This window comes from Berghia stephanieae, chromosome 3 (assembly GCF_034508935.2).
Source record: "Berghia stephanieae isolate SIO BIC M18660-M18661 chromosome 3, UCSD_Bste_1.3, whole genome shotgun sequence".
NCBI classification, from domain to species: domain Eukaryota; kingdom Metazoa; phylum Mollusca; class Gastropoda; order Nudibranchia; family Aeolidiidae; genus Berghia; species Berghia stephanieae.
Window position 1 is genome coordinate 45,055,106 of NC_088362.1, and position 24,174 is coordinate 45,079,279.

Consider the following 24,174-nt stretch of genomic DNA (forward strand, 5'->3'; position numbering starts at 1 on the left):
AATCAAATGGTCTTTTCAATAAATTACGAGTGCCAATATTTTAGGTTTGTTTACTATTTTCAACTTTGTTTTCAAGAGAATCACACACAAAAAGACAAAAAAATCCAAACAAAACAAACAAAAGCAGAACAAGTTTTGACAGTCTGAGCTGAGTTTTTATCTCATGTCTTCAATGACACGATCTCTATTAATTTTCATATGAATGGAAGTTTTCCAGACAGGAATTACCTTTAATTATGAAAAATACAGTGGAATCCACATAATGCCAACACTCTTAAAAGTCAACTTCTGATTAAAATCAACATATTTTGTTGGTCCCAAATTGTCTGTGTGTTTCAATAATAATGGATAAAGTCAACCTTGCTTTAAGTCAACCAATCTCTCCGATTCAGCGGTGTTGGCTTTATCAGGATTCCACTGTATGATGTGTTAAAATTTTCAGTTGCATGATGAGGGCTCAACAATGTCGATCTTTTCCATCTATAAGTATTTTTTAAAATTTTCGATCCTTTCATGGTGAGATTGAATTAATTTCAGACCGTAAATTCTCCCAGTATTTATCTAGTTATAGCCGTAGACCCAACTACATTCACCAAGAGAGCAGTACTAGTAGTATAGCTGAAACTGACAAGCTGCATCTGCATCACCTCTTGGTAAATACAGTAAAATGTTATAACATGCCAGAATATCATCGAATACAGTCAAAGACTGTAATCCAAGAAATAGCTTCATTTGGATCAACCAAAAAAAAAATAAATCTGCTTTTCATGCACCCCCCCCCCCCCCCCCCTGCCCTCCACTGAAAAAAAAAGCGGTCAACTTGTAATCTCACGTAATATTATAAAGTTTATTTCAGTCTCAAAACATAAGAAAAAGATCTTTAAAAAGTGTGTATGAAACAGTGTCAAAAAAAGCAAAGAGAAAAATACAAGACAAAAAAAAAACCATCCCAAAAAACCAGCATGCCTCAGATCTTGATATTAGACCAGTGTCTGAGTCTGCTCCCAAACTTTGTCACTACATTACATATGAAAACAAAATAAGGTGCACAATTACTTTTTTTTTAAAAATGAACTCTCTGACATGTACACTAGAAATTACAACATACAACTTTACTCAACATATTGAGTCTGCTGGTTGACTGTAATAAAAGTTCAATTTTCATTTTCCATCCTCACTTTTCTAACTTTTTCACCTTGTAAAACTCTTAGTTACCATGAACTAAAATCCCCAAATCCAAAGGAAGATTTAGACTTGGCTTTCTTCTGTTCTGGTGCCTCATGTTCATCACTGCGGTCCTCTGATCTTTTGCTGAAAGATAGGTTTGTTACATTAAATTATTGACAAAAAAATATGAAATGTCAAGATCATTTGTATTTTAAAGACGAATAAAGAAAAAGAAAATAATAAATATTAAATGCAAGCCTAACACACTGGCAAGAGATAAAAACATAGAGCTGTTCTGTCTTACACCGACAAAATGCCTTTATGGTTTGGCCAGAGACTTTTGCTGCCAACCTCAACTGAGGAAAAAGTATAATTTTGTCTGAAAAAGGTATAATTTTGAAGAAAAAGGTGTGCAAAGCAAAGGCATTTTTCATAAAAATATATCACCACAATAATCTGCAATCGCTATTGGAAGATTCCTCTCCACAATAAATTCGGTAAATGATACTTCTGCCCAAATAAAGCGTTTGATTTAGGCTTCAGAAAACGAGATAAGCTGGAAATGGATGATGAAAATGCAGCTTTCTTCCGTTTTCAGTGAGACAAGATTTTGGATGAAGGAAAAATTGCTAAAGTGACACACACGACCTTGATTACAACGAAAAGGCATAATGTGGAACAAAAAAGCATAAACATGTAATTTGATTTTTAAAAAGCGTAATAATACACCTTTTTTTGGCGTACAGTTTGTAGCTCTGTATCAACTGTAAACATTAAGTAGTCCTTCAGAGTCATTGGACCCAAAGGAACTGGAGTTTATTCCAGTTTCTATGGTGTGAAATGAACAATAGCAATTGCTTGCTACCCTTCAATCGCAAAGTAATTTCCACCACTTAGACCCAGCTCCCAATCACTGCTGGAGTGGGCAGGAGGGTCAGAAATAAATCTTGACTGCACCCAGGATCGATCTCGGTCCCTTTGCATGTGAAGCGAGAGCTTTACCAACTGAGCTATTAGGACCCCTTATTTAGAACAAGAGCAGAGAAAAAGAAAATAAAAATATGTAAAGACCAAATTTAAGCTTAACACACACTTGTAAGAAACAGAACCGTAGATCTGTTCTGTCGAACACTGACAAAATGCCTTTCTATTTTGGCCAGATATTTTTGATTCATACATCAACCGTTAATAAAACCCCCAACATTAAAAATAATTCTTAAACTGGAGATTCGGTGGCATATACAGACTGATGGTGAAACACATTGAGTACGGTATGTTAAACATCGGAAAGGCAGTATTTAAATTTAAAATGCATACATTTCTAAATTAAATAAAGAAAAAAAAAATTCCCTTTATTCATCCCATAGGAGAAATTTGTCTCTAGGGTCTATTCCAAGGGAAGACTGGATTAACCCAGCCGTCAGCCGCAGTGCAGCGCCGCAAATTGAGCTAAGGCGAGGTGACTTGCTCAAGGCCACACAGCACAGTGGGGGGGGGGGGGGGGGGGATATCGAAATCGGTCGGTACCTTTCGGGTACGAAACAAAGGCCCCCCCCCCCCCCCCCCCCCCCAATCTATAGTGAAGATTTTTACACTTACACTGTGCTAGAATTGATGTACTTCCCCACTCCCTTCTTGTAAACCTTCAAACCCTCCGGTTCTTTCTTTTTCTTCTTTTTCTTTTCCTCCTCCGCTGCTTTCCTTTGACGTTCTAATTCTTCCTCCCTTTCATCTTGAAGCTGAGAGGAGAATAAATATGATGATTAACACTAATAATGATGATGATGATGATGATGATGATGATGATGATGATGATGATGATAATAATAATAATAATGGTGATGATGATGATCATGATGATATTGATGATGATGATGATGATAATAATAATAACAATAAACACCAGCGAGGCCGTGACTGGCATTGTAAGAGTGTTGGTATAAACAGACAAAAAGAGGGTGAGGGGAGGATGAGAAGGAAATTAAGTACTGTAGGAAAAAACAATTGGTTCCAATATTATATTATTTTGGTCTCATGTGAATACCTAACATTTCAAGATGAAGCGGTCAATCGCATGGGAACCTCGTAAAAGATGGGCTCTACATGTGCATGAAAAGCAGATTTTTATTTTTTTTTTGGTTGATCCAAATGAAGCTATTTCTTGGATTACAGTCTTTGACTGTTAGTGGTATTCAATGATATTCTGGCATGTTATAACATTTTACCGTATTTACCAAGAGGTGATGCAGATGCAGCTTGTCAGTTTAGCTATACTACTAGTACTGCTCTCTTGGTGAATGTAGTTGGGTCTACGGCTATAACTAGATAAATACTGGGAGAATTTACGGTCTGAAATTAATTCAATCTCACCATGAAAGGATCGAAAATTTAAAAAAAATACTTATCGATGGAATGCGACAGAAAAGATCGACATTGTTGAGCCCTCATCACGCAACTGAAAAGCGCAACAATAAGCGCAGTTATTCTAATCTTAAATAGGTCTATAGCACCACGGCCTGTTGATGATATAATGTGTATAATGTAAAGAACATTGGCGTTTCTTCAGTCCCGGAATACAAGGGCATTGCACACCACATATTAGTCTTGTGTTGCACACCAATACGGTTAGTATATTTATTTATCACACCAACATTACCTGTTTATCAGCGTCTTCATATGGGTCGGCGTATACGATACAGTCCTCTAAGATGATGTCTTTCTAATATAGAATGAAGAAAATAAAAAGAAATAAATCAATAGACACGTCATATTGAACATAAGAAGTATGGAACGATAAAGCCGTATATGATTTTTTTTTTAAAAAGCATTCTTATGAATAAAGCTACTGGCCTGCTCATCACTGTTTGTCTTGAGTCTTAACATGACAAAACGACTGCACGGGATACGCGAAACCGTATGTGTGTGTGAGTGTGTGTGTGTGTGCGTGGTGGTGGGGAGGGAAGAGGCGTGTGTACTAGTAGACTAGAAGGAATAAATTACCGCGCGGCTATGTGGTCTTGTGGCATGACACTTGCTTTCGGATCTGGAGGTCCTGGGTTCGAGTCCTTGGAAAATGCCCTTTAGTCACATTCTCTCACCGTACTCAGATGTAAAATGAGTACCTGGTCGTTAACAGCGTCGTCTCGAAAAAAAACTTGTAAAATCGCCTAACAGGTGACATGTCTCGTTCTAGTTCTACATGTTACGTGTTGCTGTATGTGAGGGACCCTTTGTCAAGGGCTTTGAGCACGTTTAGTGGATAGTGCGCTATGCCCGATATAAAAGCTCAAGATTTTTTTTTAAAGACAAAGTTTTGAAAAATAAAATTAATAACTTAAATTTAAAGAAAAATGCGAGTTGTTTATTGGCAAGCTACGATTTTTTTTTTTTAGAGTTACACATCTTTGTTTATGTTTCGATCTCATCTCTCTAATAATTTCACCCTCTTGCAAACCACTAAAATTAAAAATTAAACAACAAAAGGGTATACTTAGAACTAGATACCATCTTTGAGGCTGCAATAACACTCTCATAAATTTCAATGAGTGATCCTTAAGAAGGGATACACACAAGCTTCCTGGATCTTAGCGATTATGTCGGCAAATAAACGAACATTGGAAGAAGATGAAAATTTTGAAAGAGTACAGAAAAACGAGGACACCATTCAAGTTCATCAAGCCTCAACAAAAAAGGCAAAGTTATCAGAAGTTAAAGACAAATCTCCGCCTCAATCGGAACCACATGGAATCAAGCTCAACGCACATTTCTCATCTTTTATGTTACTTCGCAGTGCTATTGATAAATATCAGAGAGAAAACCACGTTCAACTCATAGTGAAAGACTCAAAACTGCTGAGCTCAGAATCAACTAAAAGGGTGAGTCCGTGACTGACACTTTAGGCAGAGCATAAAAAATAACTAATCATAACATGAGTATTTCATTCATGATTAAATCTTGGAAAATAGAGGCAAATGTCTTTTAAAAAGTCCTTATTTAACAGGAGAGCCAAGCAGTAACGTAGTGTAACAGTCAGTAGTTGAAGTTGAGTTACTCACATTCACATACAAACTTACAATTATCAATTAGTGTCATCATTATCATTATTGTTTTTATTATTATTATTATTTTTATTAATGTTGTTATCATCATCATCAGTATTACTTTAAATTATGAACAATTATCTCTTCTCAAATATGTTCCTACTGAAATAAGGAGTTCACCCACCACAATTTAGACTTTGACATTAGTAATGTAATTTCTTGTTCTTGCCATATTTTCAGGTTATACCCAAAGTGTATCACCTTGTCAACCAAAAACTCATGTACCACTCAATTACTTATACTTGCAAATGTCATGGAGAGCTAAAACAAAAGCCTGGTTCCAGGGTGAAAAATATTGGGTGAGTTAGAACTTTCCCTATTAATATACCTTTTTTTTTTATCAGGAAAGGTCGCCATTTGGGACATGCAAACCTTTGAGAAAATCAAAAAGTAACTGAGAATCCATGACAGTACTTAGCCCTATTTATAGCCCTATCATAATACTTCAGAAATTTGTTATTTTGGACTACTCTGTCCCAGTCTCTGAAATATCAACTTACTGGAACTGAATCATGTCCATTACCATTCATATTTTGTAGCTTGGTTACAGAAGGCTCTTCTAATAATTCTAACCAAAATAATTTCTACTAGAAAATGAATTACAACATCTCAATTTTTTCCAAATAAGACGCCATCTGTAACTTATATTGACTGGATACAAAGTAAATTTTGCGTTGTCAGTAAACAGATGGTTGCCAGTGATAACAAAAGCTCATTTCTCTGAGTTATTAAATCTGTGGGTAGGGCATTACAAACATTCAGGCCTCGAAGTGGGCTGGGAAAACCAGGAAGAGCTGGGAGTTTTATTTTGAAAATTCCCGACCATGAAAAGTCGGGAAAATCGGTGAAAATTGCCTTGGGCCGGGAAAAGACCGTGAGAAAAATCCAGGTGAACAACAACCCAACATCAGACCTGCCAACCAGTACGATTTCCCATATTTTAGTATGATTTTTTTGGACTCAAATACGTTGATATGATTCCAAAGGAATATAGTACGATTTCTTTTTTTTGGAGGGGGGGGGGGGGGGGGGGGGAGTGGATTGGGATGTGATTGAATATACCTGGTTATGGGTATCAGTTCACATAACATAAGAGCAATATTACCAAAAGGCACCCGAAAGGTGAATTGTACAGTACTAAATAAAAACTTTGTTCCATAACATAACATAACATGTGGTATAGGGCAAAATAGGATAAGATCCTTTGAATGCCCTTAATATTAATTAGTAATGCCATAAATCTATTGATTAAATATTACAATAACGATACACGTGGTAAAGATAGTATTTCAACTTAAATGTACTCATGTGGTGTACAAACATATATCTTTAACCGTGACATGCAAAGCGCACACACAACCACACACACACACACACACACACACATACACACGCGTATAGAAGATAACCATAATAATATAATAATGCATAATATATACATACAAGATTGAAAGCCATGTCAACAGCAGAGCAAACAAGTATTATTCGTCATATATAAATCTCCCATCATATAATTCCCTGTCTACTAACACCTTGAAATAATCCATAGATTTTGCATTCTTTGTTTCAAATTTCAAACTGTTCCATTTGTGAACAATACGAATACCGAACCAGTTTTGTCTTATGTTTGTTTTGCATCTAGAGACAAAAATCTTAAACTTGTCCCCTCTAGTAAAAGTAATATTAGAATATGAAAAAAAATCAGAAAAGTCTATCCTATCCAGACCATGTACCAATCTATAAACCTGAATTAAATCCCCACGAATTCTTCTATTTTTCAAACTGGGTAAGTCAAGAAATTCTAACCTTTCCTTATAAGATAAATACTGTATTGTATAAATTTTTTTGGTAGCTCTCCTCTGTACACTTTCAATACTAATAGATTGTCTTTTATATAATGGGCTCCAGATGCAATTTCCGTATTCTAGAATTGGTCGAACGAGCGATTTATACAAATATAAAAATGTGGTTTTATCAAGACTTATAAAGGTTCTATATATTATTCCCATCATTCTGTTTGCACGGCTTACACAATTATCAATATGTAAATCAAAATTCAAATGTGAATCAAAAGTAACTCCCACATCCTTTTCATAAGGCACAACGGAAAGTAGATTTGACATAGAAGTATCGGTAAAATAATTATGACATGGATTATTTTTTCCTATATGTAATACTTTACATTTCGAAACATTAAAATCCAAATGCCATGTTGTAGACCATTTGAAAAGTGAAAATATATCATTTTGTAGAATGTTATGATGTTCAGTTGTACTATAGATCTTTGTATCGTCTGCAAACAGTTTGCAGGCTGAATTTATGCCACATGGTAAATCATTTATATATAAAAGAAATAAAAGTGGTCCCAATACGCTTCCTTGGGGTACACCGCTAATTACATTCTTAAAATCCGACCCCACACCATTGACAATGACCCTTTGTATTCGATTATTAAGAAAGTCTTTAATCCAGTTAAAGATATTCCCTTTAAATCCATATGTTTTTAGTTTAATGAATAATCTCTCATGAGGTACAGAATCAAAAGCCTTGCGGAAATCAAGATAAACAACATCAATGCATTGATCACGATCAATTAACTTGGTAAAATCCTCCATCACCTGTAAAAGTTGAGTAATGCATGATCTCTTTGATCTAAAACCATGCTGGTTATCGTTTAGCATCGTATGACTTTCAAGAAAGTCCATTATTCGGTCTTTCAAGATAGACTCCATAACCTTACAGAGTATGCATGTTAAGCTGATGGGTCTATAGTTTGCAGCATCTAGTTTGCTTCCCTTTTTATGAATGGCAGTAACATTGGCTTGTTTCCATTCAATGGGTAAGGTACCAGATTCAAGAGACTTATTATATATTGTTGATAGCGGCTGTGATATTTCAAAGGCCACTTCTTTCAGTAAACGGGGATGAAGGGAATCGGGTCCCATGCTTTTAGTCACGTCTAAATTCAACAATTTTGCAAGTATGTCTTCTTGTGTAATATAAAAATCGGGGACGTTTAATTGATTTGTAACATTGAACGTTGGTATATTTGTAGTGTCTTCTTGAACAAACACAGATGAAAAATAATTATTTAAAACATTAGCTATATCTATATCCGAAGTAACCTTGGTACCATCATCTTTCAGTAAAACACTAACACCTGGTTTTCTTTTCAACTTTCTGTTTACGTATCTCCAAAAGCCTTTCGGACTACTCTTACATTCGTGTGCCAATGTACATTCATACGTTTTCACAGCATTTTGAATCGTGTATTTGGTATTATTTCTAACCTTGACATAATTATGAAAATTATCTGTTGTAGGATACTTTTTGAATTTCTTATACAATTTATGTTTCTTATTAATTGTACGTTTAACGTTTTTTGTCAACCACAATGGTTTATTAGAACTAAATTTTTTGTTACATCTTAATGGAATGTGTTTAGATTCTATACATTTTAGTTTGTTTTTAAAAAACAACCACGCTTCATTCACACCGTAGCCTTCAAGAGTATCCCATGTTGCCTGCTTCAGAAATAAAGTCAAGTGCATTAAACTGTGAGAATGCACTGAATGATTGTCACTTTCAAAACCTATTTGACGTTTTTTTGAGAGGCAAATTATACTCTCCATATTTTGATTTTCATCCAAATTTTAAGAGAGAAAATTTGTCTAAATATCATACTATGTATTTTTGTTTTAAATGGATAATCAAACCGGTTGCTTTAAAAAGCCCCCAAAAAACTCAATAGTTTTATGTGATGGTACGATTGATCAGGGATGTAGAACTATTGAGCATTTTATTTAAATGCATACTGTGATGGTAATATCATGTAGTTTGTAAGTTTAGTATGAATTGGCATTGTTTTCCTTCAAATGACTGTCTGAGGGGAGAGGGTTGTGGTTATATTCCCTTCCACTAAGTGTCTATATTGAATCTCTTTACAACTGTTGATAATAAAAGTGTCGTTATATTCTGACTCAGGCCATTCAATCTCCTGACTCCTAATGTCTCTGTTAAACGTAAGAGTTATTCTATTTTTCACCATCTTTCCAAAAATTATGTAAAGAATATATTACTTTGATGGTTATGACCTTTTTATCCTTTAGCATATTATTATCCATTATCCTGCTTTGTCTTCATTTTCTTATCATAATAACCTGTTAACTTTTCAACTGAGGGACTGTGTTCATGAGTTACAAAAATATATGATTGATGATTTAACAAAAATGTATTTTAAAATTATTTTTTCCCCCATTTACACCAGTGCAAAGCGCTTGAGCTGTCCTATGTACATGCGATTCAAGTTGAGCACAGATTTACAATCCCTGGTTTTGTTTGATTTACTTGAAACACACAACCATACCACTGACTTCAACACTTTTCAACTGTCACCTCGGCAACAGGTAAATTATACGGACATAGACATTGAACTGGATGGGGGAGGAAAGGTGTATGGAGAATTTGAAGGTCAAAATGTGCAAATATGTTGTTGCAGATTATTATAGGCTTGCATTTATTATGTCATAAACTGTCCATTTTGCATTAAAACCGTCCCTCATCTCAGTTGCCATTACGATAAATTACAAACAGTGCAATGATCCAGTTTGAGGTTAGTGTGTCGATCAAGGACATTCAATCCATTTTTATTTATTTTTGTCAATATGAAAACAATAAACCAGACACTTGTAGATTTGTTGTTTTCAGGTTGTTGTGAGTTTATAAATAACCATTTTGTAAAGAAAATAATTTAACCTAGACATTTTAAAAATTGTTTTTGATTTATTAATCTTAGGTTTAGCCCTTTTTAGTTTAACTGGTTTTCACTGTAGACAATTCATTTCCTCCTAAAAATAAAAATAATTTTGTTTACAAGTACAAGTATCTGTCAGCCATCATTATAATATTGCTCATATATATTATAATAACTAAAGTTTTCTTTTGAATACAGCTGTTTAAAATTAGCCATTTAGTCACTAAAATTAACAGACCCTTAACTTATATATGAACCTTGTCACAAAACATTACTATATAACACAATGTCAACCCGCCTGGCCTTTATATCATCCAAAACATAAATAATATATGTAAAAGTAAAAGACAGTGAGGGAGACATAGATAACTTTTAAAAAGATATCTTTTTAACCAGAAGTAGAATTTAATGTTGCATTAATTTGAGATGAATAATAAGAGGATTCGTCCACTGTTACATTTGGAATATTGAAATCTTTCCCAATGCACACTCTAGCAAGGTCATGGTGCAATTGTAATCTGGATTGAATTCTATGTTCAAGAATTCGTGAATCTTATATAAAGATATGTACTTATCTCTTATTCTCGTGACCACAACTCTTTTAGCTGTCACCTATACTTGTTTCGTTACTTTTGAATTTACATTAATAATAATAATACTAATAATAATAATAATAATAATAATAATAATAATAATAATAATAATAATAATAATAATAATAATAATAATAATAATAATGTTTTTAACATTTTAGGCGCAATTTCAAAATTAGCATTCTGAGTGATTTGGTTAAAGCAAAACCAGGTAAGACAGCTTATACAATAATTCAATGACTGCAATATCTCAAAAAGTGCAAGGACTTAAATATCTAAGTCATCCGCTTCAAGTTTTAACTGCTGTAGTCTTAATTTTGACACAGATGATTCCAGTGCATAAAGTATAAATAAGAAATGATGGGAATGTTATAAACTATTCTTCAATGATTTTATTTTGCTATTTTTATAGTTTATTATATTCTCGTGTTTTTTTTTTCTTTATTTACCTATCTATATTCTCGTGCTTTTTTTCTTTCTTTTTAATAACAGTATTTTAAAGATCAAATGAACAATGCTATTTCTTGCTTAATTTAATTTACTTGATCAATCTGCAGATTTACAAACTAATGGCAATTAAAAGTGGAAAACCAGATCCTGACATTATCAAACAAAAATCTACAGATTCCAAGTCCAAGAAATCAGCAGAGGATGTACAATCTCTGATTGCCACAGCTATCAAAGATGGTGGGTTTTTTGTGTTGGTTGCTTTTGCTTGACACTCTCTCAGAGCCACTGTCTCTTATAAGCTTTTGAGATAGGAATTCTTGCATCTTGGTTTGAAATTAAAAACGAGTTTTCATTAGATTGTGCAAGTTGGGAACTAGTTTGAAATTTTCAAGTGTAATAATACTTTGCAACCCCTGGATAACTACATCGCCCAGGGCCAGTGAATTAAGTCATTATCAAGGGGTGTGGTTCTTCCGGGGTTTTCAAGATGGTAGGAAAAGTGGCGTGGTGAGACCTGTGGATACATAACCGTGCGATGCTCGGACCAGTGCCTGAGAGAAGACACATCCCAAAATTAGAATGTGCATTTCTCCTTTTTACAAAGGGTATACCAGTTAGGCATTCACTCTTCAATGTGTATTGTCATTGTTGTGATCTTAAACAGTGCTCAAACGCCATTTAATGAAACAGAATAGATTTTTAAAAATCAAGTGCCAATATGATAATACGGCACAGAACACTGACGCACACATCTAGTTTTGGTTTTAATTAAAATCTTTGCAATACTGCTGTTGAGTTTTGAATACCAACATTTTTATATAAGTGCATCAACATTTACAAGCACTTAAAATTAGTAGATTCACTTCTTGCGATATTAAAAACAAAAAAGAATAAAACAACTAGCCATTAACTACAATAATATCAAATTTGGACTGATGTTTAAAAAAACAACTGATTTTTTAAATGAAAATAAAGTGAAAGAACTGTTATTGTTTCCCCCGGCTATTCCAAAATATTATTAGACCATAAATATCCATAACTGCCCCCATTGGACATGGCATTGTATGATATCAGTTAACCTCCACTGACCTCAGACAGGGAGCTAACAGGGAAGGTTAATGGAGCTTTGAAAGTTCCCTCCACTGATAAACTTCTTTTGCTGTGGTTCCATATGAACTAACACTGATTCCATGCAGAGTAGTAAACATTGTTTTCTGATTGGTGGGTAACAAAACGTTCTCAATGGTAGGTAAAAAAAAGAGAGCGCTTTTTATTGGTTAGAAGTACAAGATAACAATTGTTAAAACAATGTTGCTAAACAGGGCTTTTCCTAAAATGTATGTCACTATTTTGGTGGTTTTTATTACTAATCACATATAGCAAAAAAAATCTGGACCAGAGGTCAATGTCGCTATCCAGGGGTGTATCCTGTGCCTCAACATATATCCACTAAATGATTACTTCTATTTTCTTTCTTCCTTTAAAAAAAAATCTGTTTAAGTACCCTCATGTTTTCCTGTTTTTTGACAATCTGGCATTTAAATTGTTTGTGTGATAATCAAGTAAATAAATTGTTTTCATTATATTTCAAAGGTGTTTAAGTAAATAGATGATTACATATAATAATGATTAATGGGCCCTAAATCAATAACATTTTGAGTTAATTTAGTTTGTGAGAAAGTTTATTTAGTATGGCATTATTTAATTAAACTCAACTTTGTAAATTTCAGAATTTAAGATGAATTTGTTGAACCTAAGAAAACAAGGAATATGAGGACAAGGAATGCATTCTGCACTGTGATTATATACAGATTTATTCAGGGTTGAATATCACTTAAGTGCAACATTTTTTATGTTTGTTATGTCTTTATCTTATATCTTCTTTTTTTTTATTTTGAAATTTTAACATTTGATCCATTTCCTCCACAGTGAATTCGATATCATCTTTAGGACAACTAGACTCTGACTACGAGCCAAGTGAAAACTCTGCACACAAGTCTTGCTATAAAGAGCAAAGAAACTCAACGAAAGGAGGGAGCAGTGTAAATGATATCAAAACGGAAATAAGTTCAGAAAATAATGAAGAAGAGGAGAATGATGATGTTGATGAAGAAGGAAACATTCTTTATAAAGACAACCCTTATTCACCATTGGATCCTGAATCCAGCTGTTCTGATAGTGACGAAGAGGAATTCCGCAAACACCGTGATATTCTTCCTTTTCCAATTCGACTCATTGGATCGGCAGTTCAAAGTAGTCCTGAACTCGTATCTCTTACCAAAGAACTGATAACAACACAGCTTGAAGCCTTGAATGCCAAGAAGAGGAAAATACTACTGGAAAATAAGATGTTAGAATTGACCAATGCTAAGCTAGCTCTGGAATTGAAACAATTGGAAAAGAATCATTCAGATGAAGCTACCACTTTCTATCTTCAAAGCTGACAAAGAATGATCTTCTACGTATTTTTAGATGGAGGGGTAGGAGATGTGGATGTAGTTTATTTTTCTTATAATTTATTTGATGTTGAATAATTCAATAAAATGATATAATTTTGATAAGAGCCTGTTTACTTTTTAATTTTGTTGGACATCATAAAATAATTCCATAGAACCTCAAACCCACTTATGGACACCTTGATAAGAAGCACGGAATGTATTAACTAAATGATAAACCGTACTGGATACCACCACTTCATTATTCAGTGGAAATGAGATCTCAGGTGCAATGGGAGATAACCATATCCCTGCTTTTCTCTCCCTTAAAAAATGCATATAATTTAGACATTCCAATAACAAAAGTGATGTGATAATAGCAGATCTAAAGCAGAACGTCATTCAAAAGGATCAGTTCCCTCTTTACTCATACTTGTCAAATCATCTCTGAGTACCTTTAATTTACAAATTAAACATCATCCTATCAAGATAGACAAGTTTGGGGGAAGGAGGATAGGTTGATAGGTACATACAATTATAATACTAATACACCTTCACAAAAATACAAAATGCTAAAGCGGTTAAAGAAAATGGTATGGGTATATCCAGTGAGAATTTTGTGACTATTATTGGCCCTAATTAAGTGTGTATGTCACCAATTGCTGCAGCTATGTCTTCTACCACTGAAGAGTCATTGGTGTGAATCCAACTATGTACATCCAATTAGGTGCAAGATATAGTTCTGTCCATGATAACAATGGGGTTTTTTTTTGAAGCAATCATAGTAGTGGCATTAAATTCGCAGAGAATCTCTGGTATTGTCTGCTTAAGTATTTACAGGTGGGTTCAATTTTACTTCGACCTGACATCCCATCTTACATGACACGAGTTATGGTTGTCCATGATGAAATAATGTGTAAGAAACACTTTCCCTTAATTTTTATAGAGCTCCTTTGACACATCGATGTGACGAGAACTGACTACTTAAATAAACTTATAAGAAAAGAAGAAGAAGTAGAATGAGATGAAGAAGAAGAAGAAGACCATATTAACAACATTGACAACAAAATAAAAGAGCTACAAACAGGAGAAATAAATTTATCTCTCTTTGCCCCCCCCCCCCCCCCCCCCCGCCCCTCTCTCTCTCTCTCTCACACACACACACCCAACAAAACTAACAAACACACACACACACACATACCTACCATCACCACCAGCGCCAGACATTTAAACAAAATAAACAATTTAAACCCCCCCCCCCCTCCAAAAAAAAATTAATTAAAAAATAAATAAATAATAAAAACCCAAAACAACCCCAACAACCAAATAAAATAAACAAACCAAAACAATGGCTACGATAATAGCTTCTACATCAACTACAGCTAATCCTCTAGTAGTAGTAGTAGTAGTAGTAGTAGTAGTAGTAGTAGTAGTAGTAGTAGTAGTAGTAGTAGTAGTAGAAATTACGCCCTTTCGCAACGCTACCATTAGATACAGTCGCATGCGTATAGGAATATAGATAATCCATCAAACAAGATGTTTGATGTCAACGGGAATCACCCATGTTGTCCAAGTGAGCAAATTGAGGGTTAATAATCATGCCCAAGGAAAAAAAAAAACCGAAAGTGCCTGAAGTGGGCTCGAACCCGGGACCTTCTGGAGCAATGCTTTAACTACTCCGCCCCCTAGTAGTAGTAGTAGTAGTAGTAGTAGTAGTAGTAGTAGTAGTAGTAGTAGTAGTAGTAGTACATCGCGATATTAAATCAGCAGAGGATTGTGTTTTTGGCAACATTTATACTCATTTTGGCAACCCCTGTAAGCATTTGGCACTCTTTGAAGCACTTCACTCAATGCCCTGGCCAATGAAACGAGCAATTGTTTACGTTTTCAGATGTTTTCGGGAAAATGGCGGAAACGACAATCAACGCATAGGCGAATGTCCGAGGGCATAAATCGTGCAGAATCAACTTTTCATGACTTACAAATCGTGTTTTCTCTTAGGTAACTTAATAATATTGAATGAATAAACTTCAAACTAAAAATCAAAGATGCGAATGGTACAAAATATGTTCATTTGCTTCTTTGTTGCATGACTTTAATCGAACTTACTGTCACAGCCAACGAGACCTCGAGCCCTTTTCTTTTACCGCATGTAACCGAAAAGACCATTATTACATTAGGGTTCAGGGAAATAAATTGAGACTCATGATAATTAATTACACGATAATATAAGAATTGCCAGAGGTTACGACAATATTACCACACAGGTAAAGCAAGCCTTGGTTGTATTAAAATGACAGACGTTTAGTCTGTAGTTTGACTTTCGATTAATGATTAATCTTCTTGTATTTTTACTTAGTGAAATCTCTATACTAGAGGCTATAGTCTATAGAAGTTATAGGCATTGCAGTCTAGTTTCTAGAATTTTTATCCGATTGATTTTTTTCCTTTACCACTAAAAAAAAGAAAAATTACTGCTAAGTATACCCCCCCCCCTCCCCCGCCGCCATTAAATGATGATGATAATCATTTACTACTAATACTACTACTACTATACTACTACTTACTACTACTACTACTACTACTACTACTACTACTACTACTACTACTACTACTACTACTACTACTACTACTACTACTATTATTATTATTATTATTATTATTATTATTATTATTATTATTATTATTCATTATCTGGGTTCCTCACTTTCCAGGGGTTGGCACTGACTTTAATTTATAATTGATCTTTTGGCCGATTCTTTTAAGTGTGTTAGATACACTTTATTTCATTTATTATTATTATTGTTATTTATTATTATTATTATTATTATTATTATTATTATTATTATTATTATTGTCATTGTTATATTATTATTGTTATTGTTATAATAATAATAATAATAATAATAATAATAATAATAATAATAATAATAATGATAATAGTGGTCTCGAGTCTGAATAGTCTCCTCTGACTATTCGGACTCAAATCCCAATGAGCATGTGCAATCAAAAAGTTCTTCAGACTCAAGTATGAACATCCTAGTCTTCGGTGGCAATAAAGATTTTGTTTGTTTTTAAATTTCAATTTATTGTAATTTTAACTTTAATTATTGACAATTCCATAAAAATTGATGTAAATGAAAATAATAATGGTATAGTTACTATCATCAACAAGTAGTAGAAACCGCAATATTTGGTGAGAAAGTCAAAATTATCGATCAATTGGAAGTCCATTAGAAATTAAAAAGAAATGAGTTAGAACCCTTCAAAGGGAGCTAAAGTCCATCAAAGTAACTGGTATAAAGGAAAAGTTTTTCTAACAACTTTACACAATGTCCAAATAAAATAGGGAATTAGAGACAACATTCCTTCTAAAGTCCGAAGTAGGGACATCAATCAGACCGATGTCGGCAAATCAGAATTTTCTTTGAACTCTTCTTCTGCTTCCATCAGTCACACTCTTTGCTTCCTGCCCATCCCCCTTTGTTTGCATACCCACATTGGAGTTGAGTCCGAATAGCCACGGGTGACTATTCAGACTCTAATCCAAATTGCCACTTCATTATAAGAATGGTCCTCAGGAATCAAGCAGGTGTGATTAGAGAAGGATCATGCTTATCAGTATCAGCGGATTCAGGGTTTTTTTATAAGTCTATGTTCAATGCACATTTAATGACAGTCAAAAAATAGTATACACCCTGCATGCAGGCTTGGAATGGCCATTGGCCCATTACCTCATGATTTGATGAACCTGTTTATGTCCTAAGAGAATTAATTATGGCCATAAATGGTTAAAGTCTGAGCCCACACTTCCCTTACCTACTTCCAGCACGGTGGCGGCGTGCCTGTTCTTAACCCTTCAATGAGCTGACAAACCTGTCAATTGATATCTCTTAAGATTTTATGATGGATGGGCATTTTCTGTTTCGTCACTGAGGTGTCAATTGTTTTGTGGAAGGGAAGTAATGATGGAATAGTGAGTTGTGAGCCGTACGCCACTCTCAGAACATTTTGATGCTTTCAGTCATTCTTGATTGTCAATCTTTTGTATTAAAATAAAATTTATGATATTTTTCTTCTTCAGATTGTGATGCATGTCCTTTTATTTTTGTGTTTTTAAAGTAATGGTCAGAAACTTGAGCTTGTTTACAAGAGGGGTTCTTTTTGGATTGAAAAAAAAACCTCAAAACTACTAAGCATCACTGACCTTGTATAAACTTTGATCTTGAGGAAGATGTACAAAGTATTTATTTACCCACCATCACCAAGTTGAATGATATATTTGGTAGTGATTATGAAATCAAAGACAAATGATAATCCACCAAAATGCCCACATCACTTTTACTTCTTAAGTAAATTCAACTTTTCAAAGATATGCATGATTTTATTTTTTTTTTATCTACCAATTTTAAATTTACAATAATTTTCATTATTAAAAGAAAAGAATCTTTTATTTTATATACAGATTTTTTTTTTCACTGTTATGTTTTTTTTTACAATTTTTACTTACAGTGCACCTTAAAAATTTATAACATGGAACAACATCAATCTCTGCCAACCATTGCCTTGGGGGAGAAATTTTTCTCTTTTGAAAGTCTGAAAGATGCTATTGATCGCTACCAAAGGGAAAATGATGTTCAACTGATAGTAAAAGACTCCAAGCTTTTGGGGTGTATAGGCAAATCTATGCCCAAATTAATGGAGGTCGTCAACAAAGATATTATCTACTACAGACTGACGTATGCCTGTGAATACCATGGCGAGTTTAAAGCCAGGGGTAAAGCAAGACCCAAACACGTGTAAGTTGAGGTTGCAATTTACTATTTTGATAGACTGTGTGAAGCTTGGGATTGTAAATATTACACGATAAGGTAATGAAAATGGGAAGTAATCCTTCAGAGCCATTAAGCCCATGGAGTTGGAGTTTATCCCAGTTTCCAAGTATGAAACGGACAATAGCAATTGCTTTCTACCCTTTGGATGGGACACTTGTCTATCGCAAAGTACTTTCCATCAGAATTAATAAACCCAGCTCCCCAATCATGTTGGGTGGACAAGGGAGTCGAAAAAACCTCGAATGCACCCCGGATTTATCTTGGTCTCTTTGCATGTAAAGTGAATGGTCTACCAACAGAACTATCAGGACTCTCAGGGGTAAAGCAAGAGACCCACATATGTATAAATTGAAGTTACAATTTAGTATTTTGAAAGACTGCTCAAAGCTTGGGATTGTAAATGTTACTGAAAAGGGTAAGAAAAATGGAAAGGCTTCTAAATGATCTTGGTTTCAATTTAAAGTCTTTTCATTTTTTAAACTTTTGTTGCAAACCTCTCTCTCTCTCTAATCAGCAGTCCACTGTCTCGACTAATACATGGTCGGAATTACAAGCAGTACAACACCCCCCACTCACTCCAACCACTATGTATAGAGCTAGCAGTAAACACCTGGATATGATCTGGATCTGGTAGAAAGTATATTTAGCATAGCAGCCAACTGTTCAATGAGCTATAGCGGGGCAACCTAATGCACAATACCATCATGACCCCAAATCAGCAGTATGAGTATGTTTGAAATATTATGTATATAATATAATTTAGAATTAGAGATTTTTTTGTTCCTTGTTTTAATTTTCTAGTTTAAAAAAGCATACCCGTAAGCAAACTATGTGTGAATGCATACACATACACTAACACTAAAACACACACATGCACAATTTTTGTCTGACTTGCTTTGGCAGAAGTTGTAGTGACCAATACCAGGATGGTTGTTTTACTTATTAAACGGTCCTTTGGAACGAGTGAATCGCGAATTAGATAGATATCTGAATAGAAAATGAATTAATGATTAGTTAGTTTGCTACTCTTCTCATGAAAAAGTTTGTGCTTAGTCATCATCAGATTGTCATGTCTTGATACATGATGCAATTGGACATTCAAATTGATGAAAACATTGTGATTTTACTTTATTTCAGATCTTGATTTACATTTATATCATTTGACCAAAATTGAGAAATATTATGTTATCTGTCCTATAAACAGTATAATTGAGCAAGTTTCTTTCAATTCCAGTTCAAAAAGACGAGGCTGCCCAATGCGAATTCTGCTGAGACTTGCTGAGGACCTGAATCATTTAGTTGTTTATGAGCTTTTCCAAGAACACAATCATCCCATAGAGAAAAAGGAAATCACCAAAACACCCAGGCAACAAACCTACAGGATATCATTGACCAATTCTTCACAGTACCTACTTCAAAAGATGGAAAGAGGAGATGACGGACAACTGATAGAGACTGAAAGTATGTTGTAAAATATTTTTAGAACACTAAAAATATATTAATATTAATATTAATTCTAGGGATACCTGGTGGGAAAATTATGGTGGTATTTGATGCTACTTACTATGTACTACTATGCATATATTTCATGATGTGGTTATCATGTGCCATTTCTCTTTATCTAAAAATGGCATCTATTTGATGGCAAATACCATTTAGCATTTATATTATATTTAAAATTATATTGATTATTTATCAATGCTGCTGAAGGCACGTTTGATATTATTGTTTGTATGATTGAACTCCCTGGAGAAGGTTGTCCGAATTCGCTGATTCAGTTGTTTTCTTGTTTTCTGCAGGGATAGCAGACCAATGTCTTTTAACTTATGTTATATGCTACATGATAACCATGGGCTTCTTGAGCCTTATGGTTTTGTTCGCCCAATAGTGAAAAGAAAGCTGGAGCTAATTTGATGGGAATCTGATGAGAATTAACAATTTTGTTCATATAGGTATAATAGGACATAGGGCATAATTGCTTTGTAACAAGTCAAATTCTAAAGCATGGAATGTAAGGGCATTAGGTTCCTTTGGAACGTCAATACTCAAATTTCAAAATCATATTTCAATTTTTATTTTACAGCTTCAAGTGGTACACAGAATTTTGATGAAGAATACAACCCTGCGGTTCTATCAAAATCCAATACACCGGTAGCCACCCTTATAGGCAACGGCATTAAAAGAACTATCACAGCAACGGATGCTTATAGTGACCTCAGCTTTGAAGAATTGAAAAAACAAAAGTTGACATTGCAAAACAGAAAACTAGAACTTGAGGCTCGAAAGTTAGAATTAGAAAACAGAAAATTAGAACTGGAGTTGAAAGCCATGGAAAAGAAGCAAGAGGAAGGTGATGCGCAGGCAGCTGGAAATACGATTTATGTGTCTCATGTTATTGATGATTCCAAAGAAGGACTTACAGAGTCGACCATGAATACTTTTTCAACTTCTACAGCTGAAGTGATCAGATCTCTGGCTGGCAGGGGACAACCACTTCAGATCATTACCCAATGATCATAAATAAATGTTGTTAAGTTATGTTTAATTTATTGTGACTAACTGTACATGGTTTTTAGGAGATGGAATTCAGTGATTTTTACTCAAAGTGAAGTGGAATTTCAGTTTCCAAGGAGTTTTCAGTTGTTCTGGGCTGGTCCCACAATGACTGACATTTATAAGAAGAATTGAGCAGATGGATGTAATGGCAAGTGATGTAATTCAATTTATCTATGAATTATCACATTGTATATGAATAGTTGTGCTAATTTCATGACAATTCACTTAGTGTTGATTTACAGTAAAACTTGTCCTTGCTTATATGATTCTTTGCCATGATCTTATCGATGATATGGCACATACATGAACAATGTGCCTCCCACTCTCCATTCTCTGTACGCTTAGATAAAAAGAAATACTGTTTTGTCCCCTTTTAGCGCACTGCATGCTTAGAAAATTAAGTCAATATGCTGTTTTGTTAACAAAATCTTTTGTTTCATTCACAAGGAAGAAAATATGAACTTTAAGAAATATAACTGAATCTAGCCCATTAATAACATTCAATTTAAATTAAACTAGTTTATTACAGGGCATAAATGGGGTTAAAGTAAATTTAAAAAATAAAAATAAACCAGGGTGGAGATCAGAGGAAAAGACTTTTGGCTAAAATTTTGTAACATCTGGATATTGGTCTTCACTGCTACTTAAACAAAATGTCATGTAGGAAAATTATTGGTCTACAGCAACATTTCAAAATAACATCTTTCACACTGTTTACGAAAATAAATAGAGAAAAAATAAGTTCAAATTGTTTTCGGATTATTGACAGCATTATGTTCTGATGCATTGAAATTTAACACTGATTACAAAAATTGATCTAAAAAAGGAATGAGATTGACGCCACTCAGCTCTTTGTTGTTTTTAGACAGCCATTTTGGTGATTACTTCTCATTAAATTATATCAAACATATTAGTTTACACACAGTTTTGTGTGTTGGTACATTATATATGGCTGTAGTGATTATTTTACCTAAACACATAGCATCGATACCAAGAACCCTACTCAAACTGTCCACTCTCTTCTTCTATAATACATTCTTAAGAAGAAACGAAGTCGAATTCACTCAACTCTTTGTTAATCATTTTGGGTCTTGAGTTAAATGATTAGTGTTTATGTAAACTACTCACAACATCCACCAGCCAAAATAAACATACACAAAACTGTATGTAACCTTTAACTTTTATTCTCTGGTTTATGTAATTTAGTAATACTAATCACTAACAGACTGTCTAAAAAAAATAATAAAGAGCTGAGTGACATCAACTTCATTCCTTCTATAAATCAGATATAAACGTTTAAGTTCACACATAGTTATGTGTGTTGGTAGAATTCATGTGTTGGGTAGATGTGAGTATTTTACCTATACACATAACATTCAACCAGTTCTCTTTCATTACATTCACGTTTTGATGCTATGCATTTAGGTAAAATATTCACAACATCTGCCAGCCAAATTTAACAAACCAACACACAATAATGTGTGTAACCGTTTACGTTTATAGTCTGACTGATATATTTTAATGAGAACTAATCACTGACAGGCTGTCTAAAATTAATAACAAAGAGCTAAGTGAGGTCAACTGCGTATCTTCTATACCAGCATTCCTCTCTGTGTGCCCCCCCCCCCCCTTGCAAGCTCGCTCAGATATATGTAGCTGGTTGTTTACAAATAAAAAAATATATGAAGTTGAGTTACTCTGCTCTTTGTTTTATTTTTTTAGACCGTTTGGTGTGTGTTTACAGTGGAACCTCCCGATTACGACACCTCCGAACAGCGACAACCTCTTGATAACGACATTGACCCGTGGTCCCGTTTTTTTTCTATTTAAGATCAGTAAAGAAAACCTCCAAATAACGACGCACTTTTTGATAAAACCTGAATAACGACATCATTTTGGTGATTTTCGGCAGTTTTCGTAGATATCTGATACTGAAAATATCGAATATGAGTACTCAAAGTTTATAAAAAAACGATTCCTGCTTGAACCAATGATAACGCCGCTTTTGAAACCAATGAGAATGCAGCTTTTTTAGACGAATCTTGGCTGATGTGCATTAACAAAAGCCATGGTATAAATGTAAGTGTAAGCAAGTAAACACAAAATCTTGGAAAATGTGATATTATGTGGTGATAGTTGTAGTAGTAGTAGTAGTAGTAGTAGTAGTAGAAGTAGTAGTAATAATAATAATAATAATAGTAGTAGTAGTAGTAGTTGTTGTGTTTTTGTGGGAGTAGGAGGAGGAGGAATTTTATCTAACTCGCAGCGTCCGAATTACCTGTTTTTGTTTGTTTTAAAGGGTTTAGCGCTTGTGACACATCTATGTCATATCAGCGCCAGTAAAAAGGAAGAAAATTGGATAGTAAAAAACATTCTAGATTTACAATTGAAATGACATAAGAAAAAGTAAGACAAAAGGGAATGGTTTAAATAGGGAACAGATGTTAGATTCCAGGAGCACACTATCAGTGTACTCAGTTCAGATCATCATCATCTCATCCAGACACACGCACAATTACCCTCTAAGAGGAATACACTACAATGTTTTGTTTGTTTTGTCAATGTTAATAAAAACTGGTCCCGCGGGCCTTACCACGCCCACTTTGTCCGCCATCTTGGAAACTTCTAAATAACGACACCTCCGGATAACGACATAAAAACTCGGTCCCATGGCATGTCGTTATCGGGAGGTTCCACTGTTTATTGAAGATGATTGCTAGTAATACGATAAATTCTCAAGCTTTTTAACGTTTTTTTTTTTTTTTTTAATGTGGACTTTTTGGGTTGATAAAGATTTTTCCATTTGAAATTCGGATTTTGAAGGGAAAAAATGTGTACATTGAATTGTCATCCTTTGAGAACTGACTACAATCAGTGTTGCTTGACTTAAAAAAAAAAACTAGTAAGCAAAAGGAAAGATAGGGGTGAGAGAAGAATCAAATGGCCAATCCTACCTTGGGCTTGTCTTTCTTATCTACTTCCACTAACTCCATCTCATCAAGGGTTTTAAGGCCTCCAACAATCCTGTAATCATATAATAAAGAAGACAACATTCAAATGTGTCAGAACTAAAGGCTGTTTCCAGCAAAATCCTAAAGATCTGAAACTTTTGAGTGACAGTGAATATTCATCTATTTTAAAAATATAAATCAAATTATTTTAAGATTTTAGATTTCGTAATTCATAATTTTGATGTCCTCTTTTTTAAAACACTTTTCGGTTAGATGAAACATTATAAAAACTATGACATCACAAAAAAAAGAAACACATGACCCGGCACTAGAG

At 34.2% G+C, this 24,174-nt stretch overlaps 3 protein-coding genes across 4 annotated transcripts in view; 2 read left to right on the top strand and 1 right to left on the bottom strand.

Moving 5' to 3' along the window:
• Positions 1–828: 828 nt before the first annotated feature.
• The window catches only part of LOC144967828 (RING-type E3 ubiquitin-protein ligase PPIL2-like), a 42,785-nt gene continuing 19,439 nt past the window's right edge, over positions 829–24,174 (bottom strand). The window contains exons 16-19 of the mRNA XM_078905502.1: positions 23,844–23,913; positions 3,824–3,886; positions 2,767–2,906; positions 829–1,311 (exon numbers count right to left, since the gene is read on the bottom strand). Coding sequence (XP_078761628.1) covers positions 1,212–1,311; positions 2,767–2,906; positions 3,824–3,886; positions 23,844–23,913 — 373 coding nt within the window. The 3' untranslated portion in view covers positions 829–1,211. The remainder of the gene's footprint in view (positions 1,312–2,766; positions 2,907–3,823; positions 3,887–23,843; positions 23,914–24,174) is intronic.
• LOC144967829 (uncharacterized) lies at positions 4,561–13,624 on the top strand. Its single transcript, XM_078905504.1, has 5 exons — positions 4,561–5,042; positions 5,448–5,566; positions 9,535–9,673; positions 11,171–11,300; positions 12,993–13,624. The coding sequence occupies exons 1-5, from the start codon at positions 4,761–4,763 to the stop codon at positions 13,505–13,507; spliced, it is 1,185 nt and encodes a 394-aa protein (XP_078761630.1). The 5' UTR covers positions 4,561–4,760; the 3' UTR covers positions 13,508–13,624.
• On the top strand, positions 15,376–24,154 carry LOC144967830 (uncharacterized). 2 transcript variants are annotated; one of them, XM_078905505.1, is made up of 4 exons: positions 15,376–15,499; positions 18,011–18,297; positions 19,568–19,794; positions 20,417–24,154. In XM_078905505.1, the coding sequence occupies exons 2-4, from the start codon at positions 18,032–18,034 to the stop codon at positions 20,845–20,847; spliced, it is 924 nt and encodes a 307-aa protein (XP_078761631.1). In that variant the 5' UTR covers positions 15,376–15,499; positions 18,011–18,031; the 3' UTR covers positions 20,848–24,154. The 2 variants fall into 2 exon arrangements, with proteins under 2 accessions (XP_078761631.1, XP_078761632.1); XM_078905506.1 differs by having other exon boundaries at positions 15,392–15,765; positions 20,417–22,581.

Excerpts from the sequence above, each read along its gene's own strand:
- LOC144967830 (XM_078905505.1), top strand. The coding sequence starts at position 18,032 with ATGGAACAACATCAATCTCTGCCAACCATTGCCTTGGGGGAGAAATTT. Across the intron at positions 18,298-19,567 it reads AAAGCAAGACCCAAACACGT|TTCAAAAAGACGAGGCTGCC; the intron begins GTAAGTTGAGGT and ends TTTCAATTCCAG. Across the intron at positions 19,795-20,416 it reads ACAACTGATAGAGACTGAAA|CTTCAAGTGGTACACAGAAT; the intron begins GTATGTTGTAAA and ends TTTATTTTACAG.
- LOC144967829 (XM_078905504.1), top strand. The coding sequence starts at position 4,761 with ATGTCGGCAAATAAACGAACATTGGAAGAAGATGAAAATTTTGAAAGA. Across the intron at positions 5,567-9,534 it reads TCCAGGGTGAAAAATATTGG|TGCAAAGCGCTTGAGCTGTC; the intron begins GTGAGTTAGAAC and ends CATTTACACCAG. Across the intron at positions 9,674-11,170 it reads AACTGTCACCTCGGCAACAG|ATTTACAAACTAATGGCAAT; the intron begins GTAAATTATACG and ends ATCAATCTGCAG.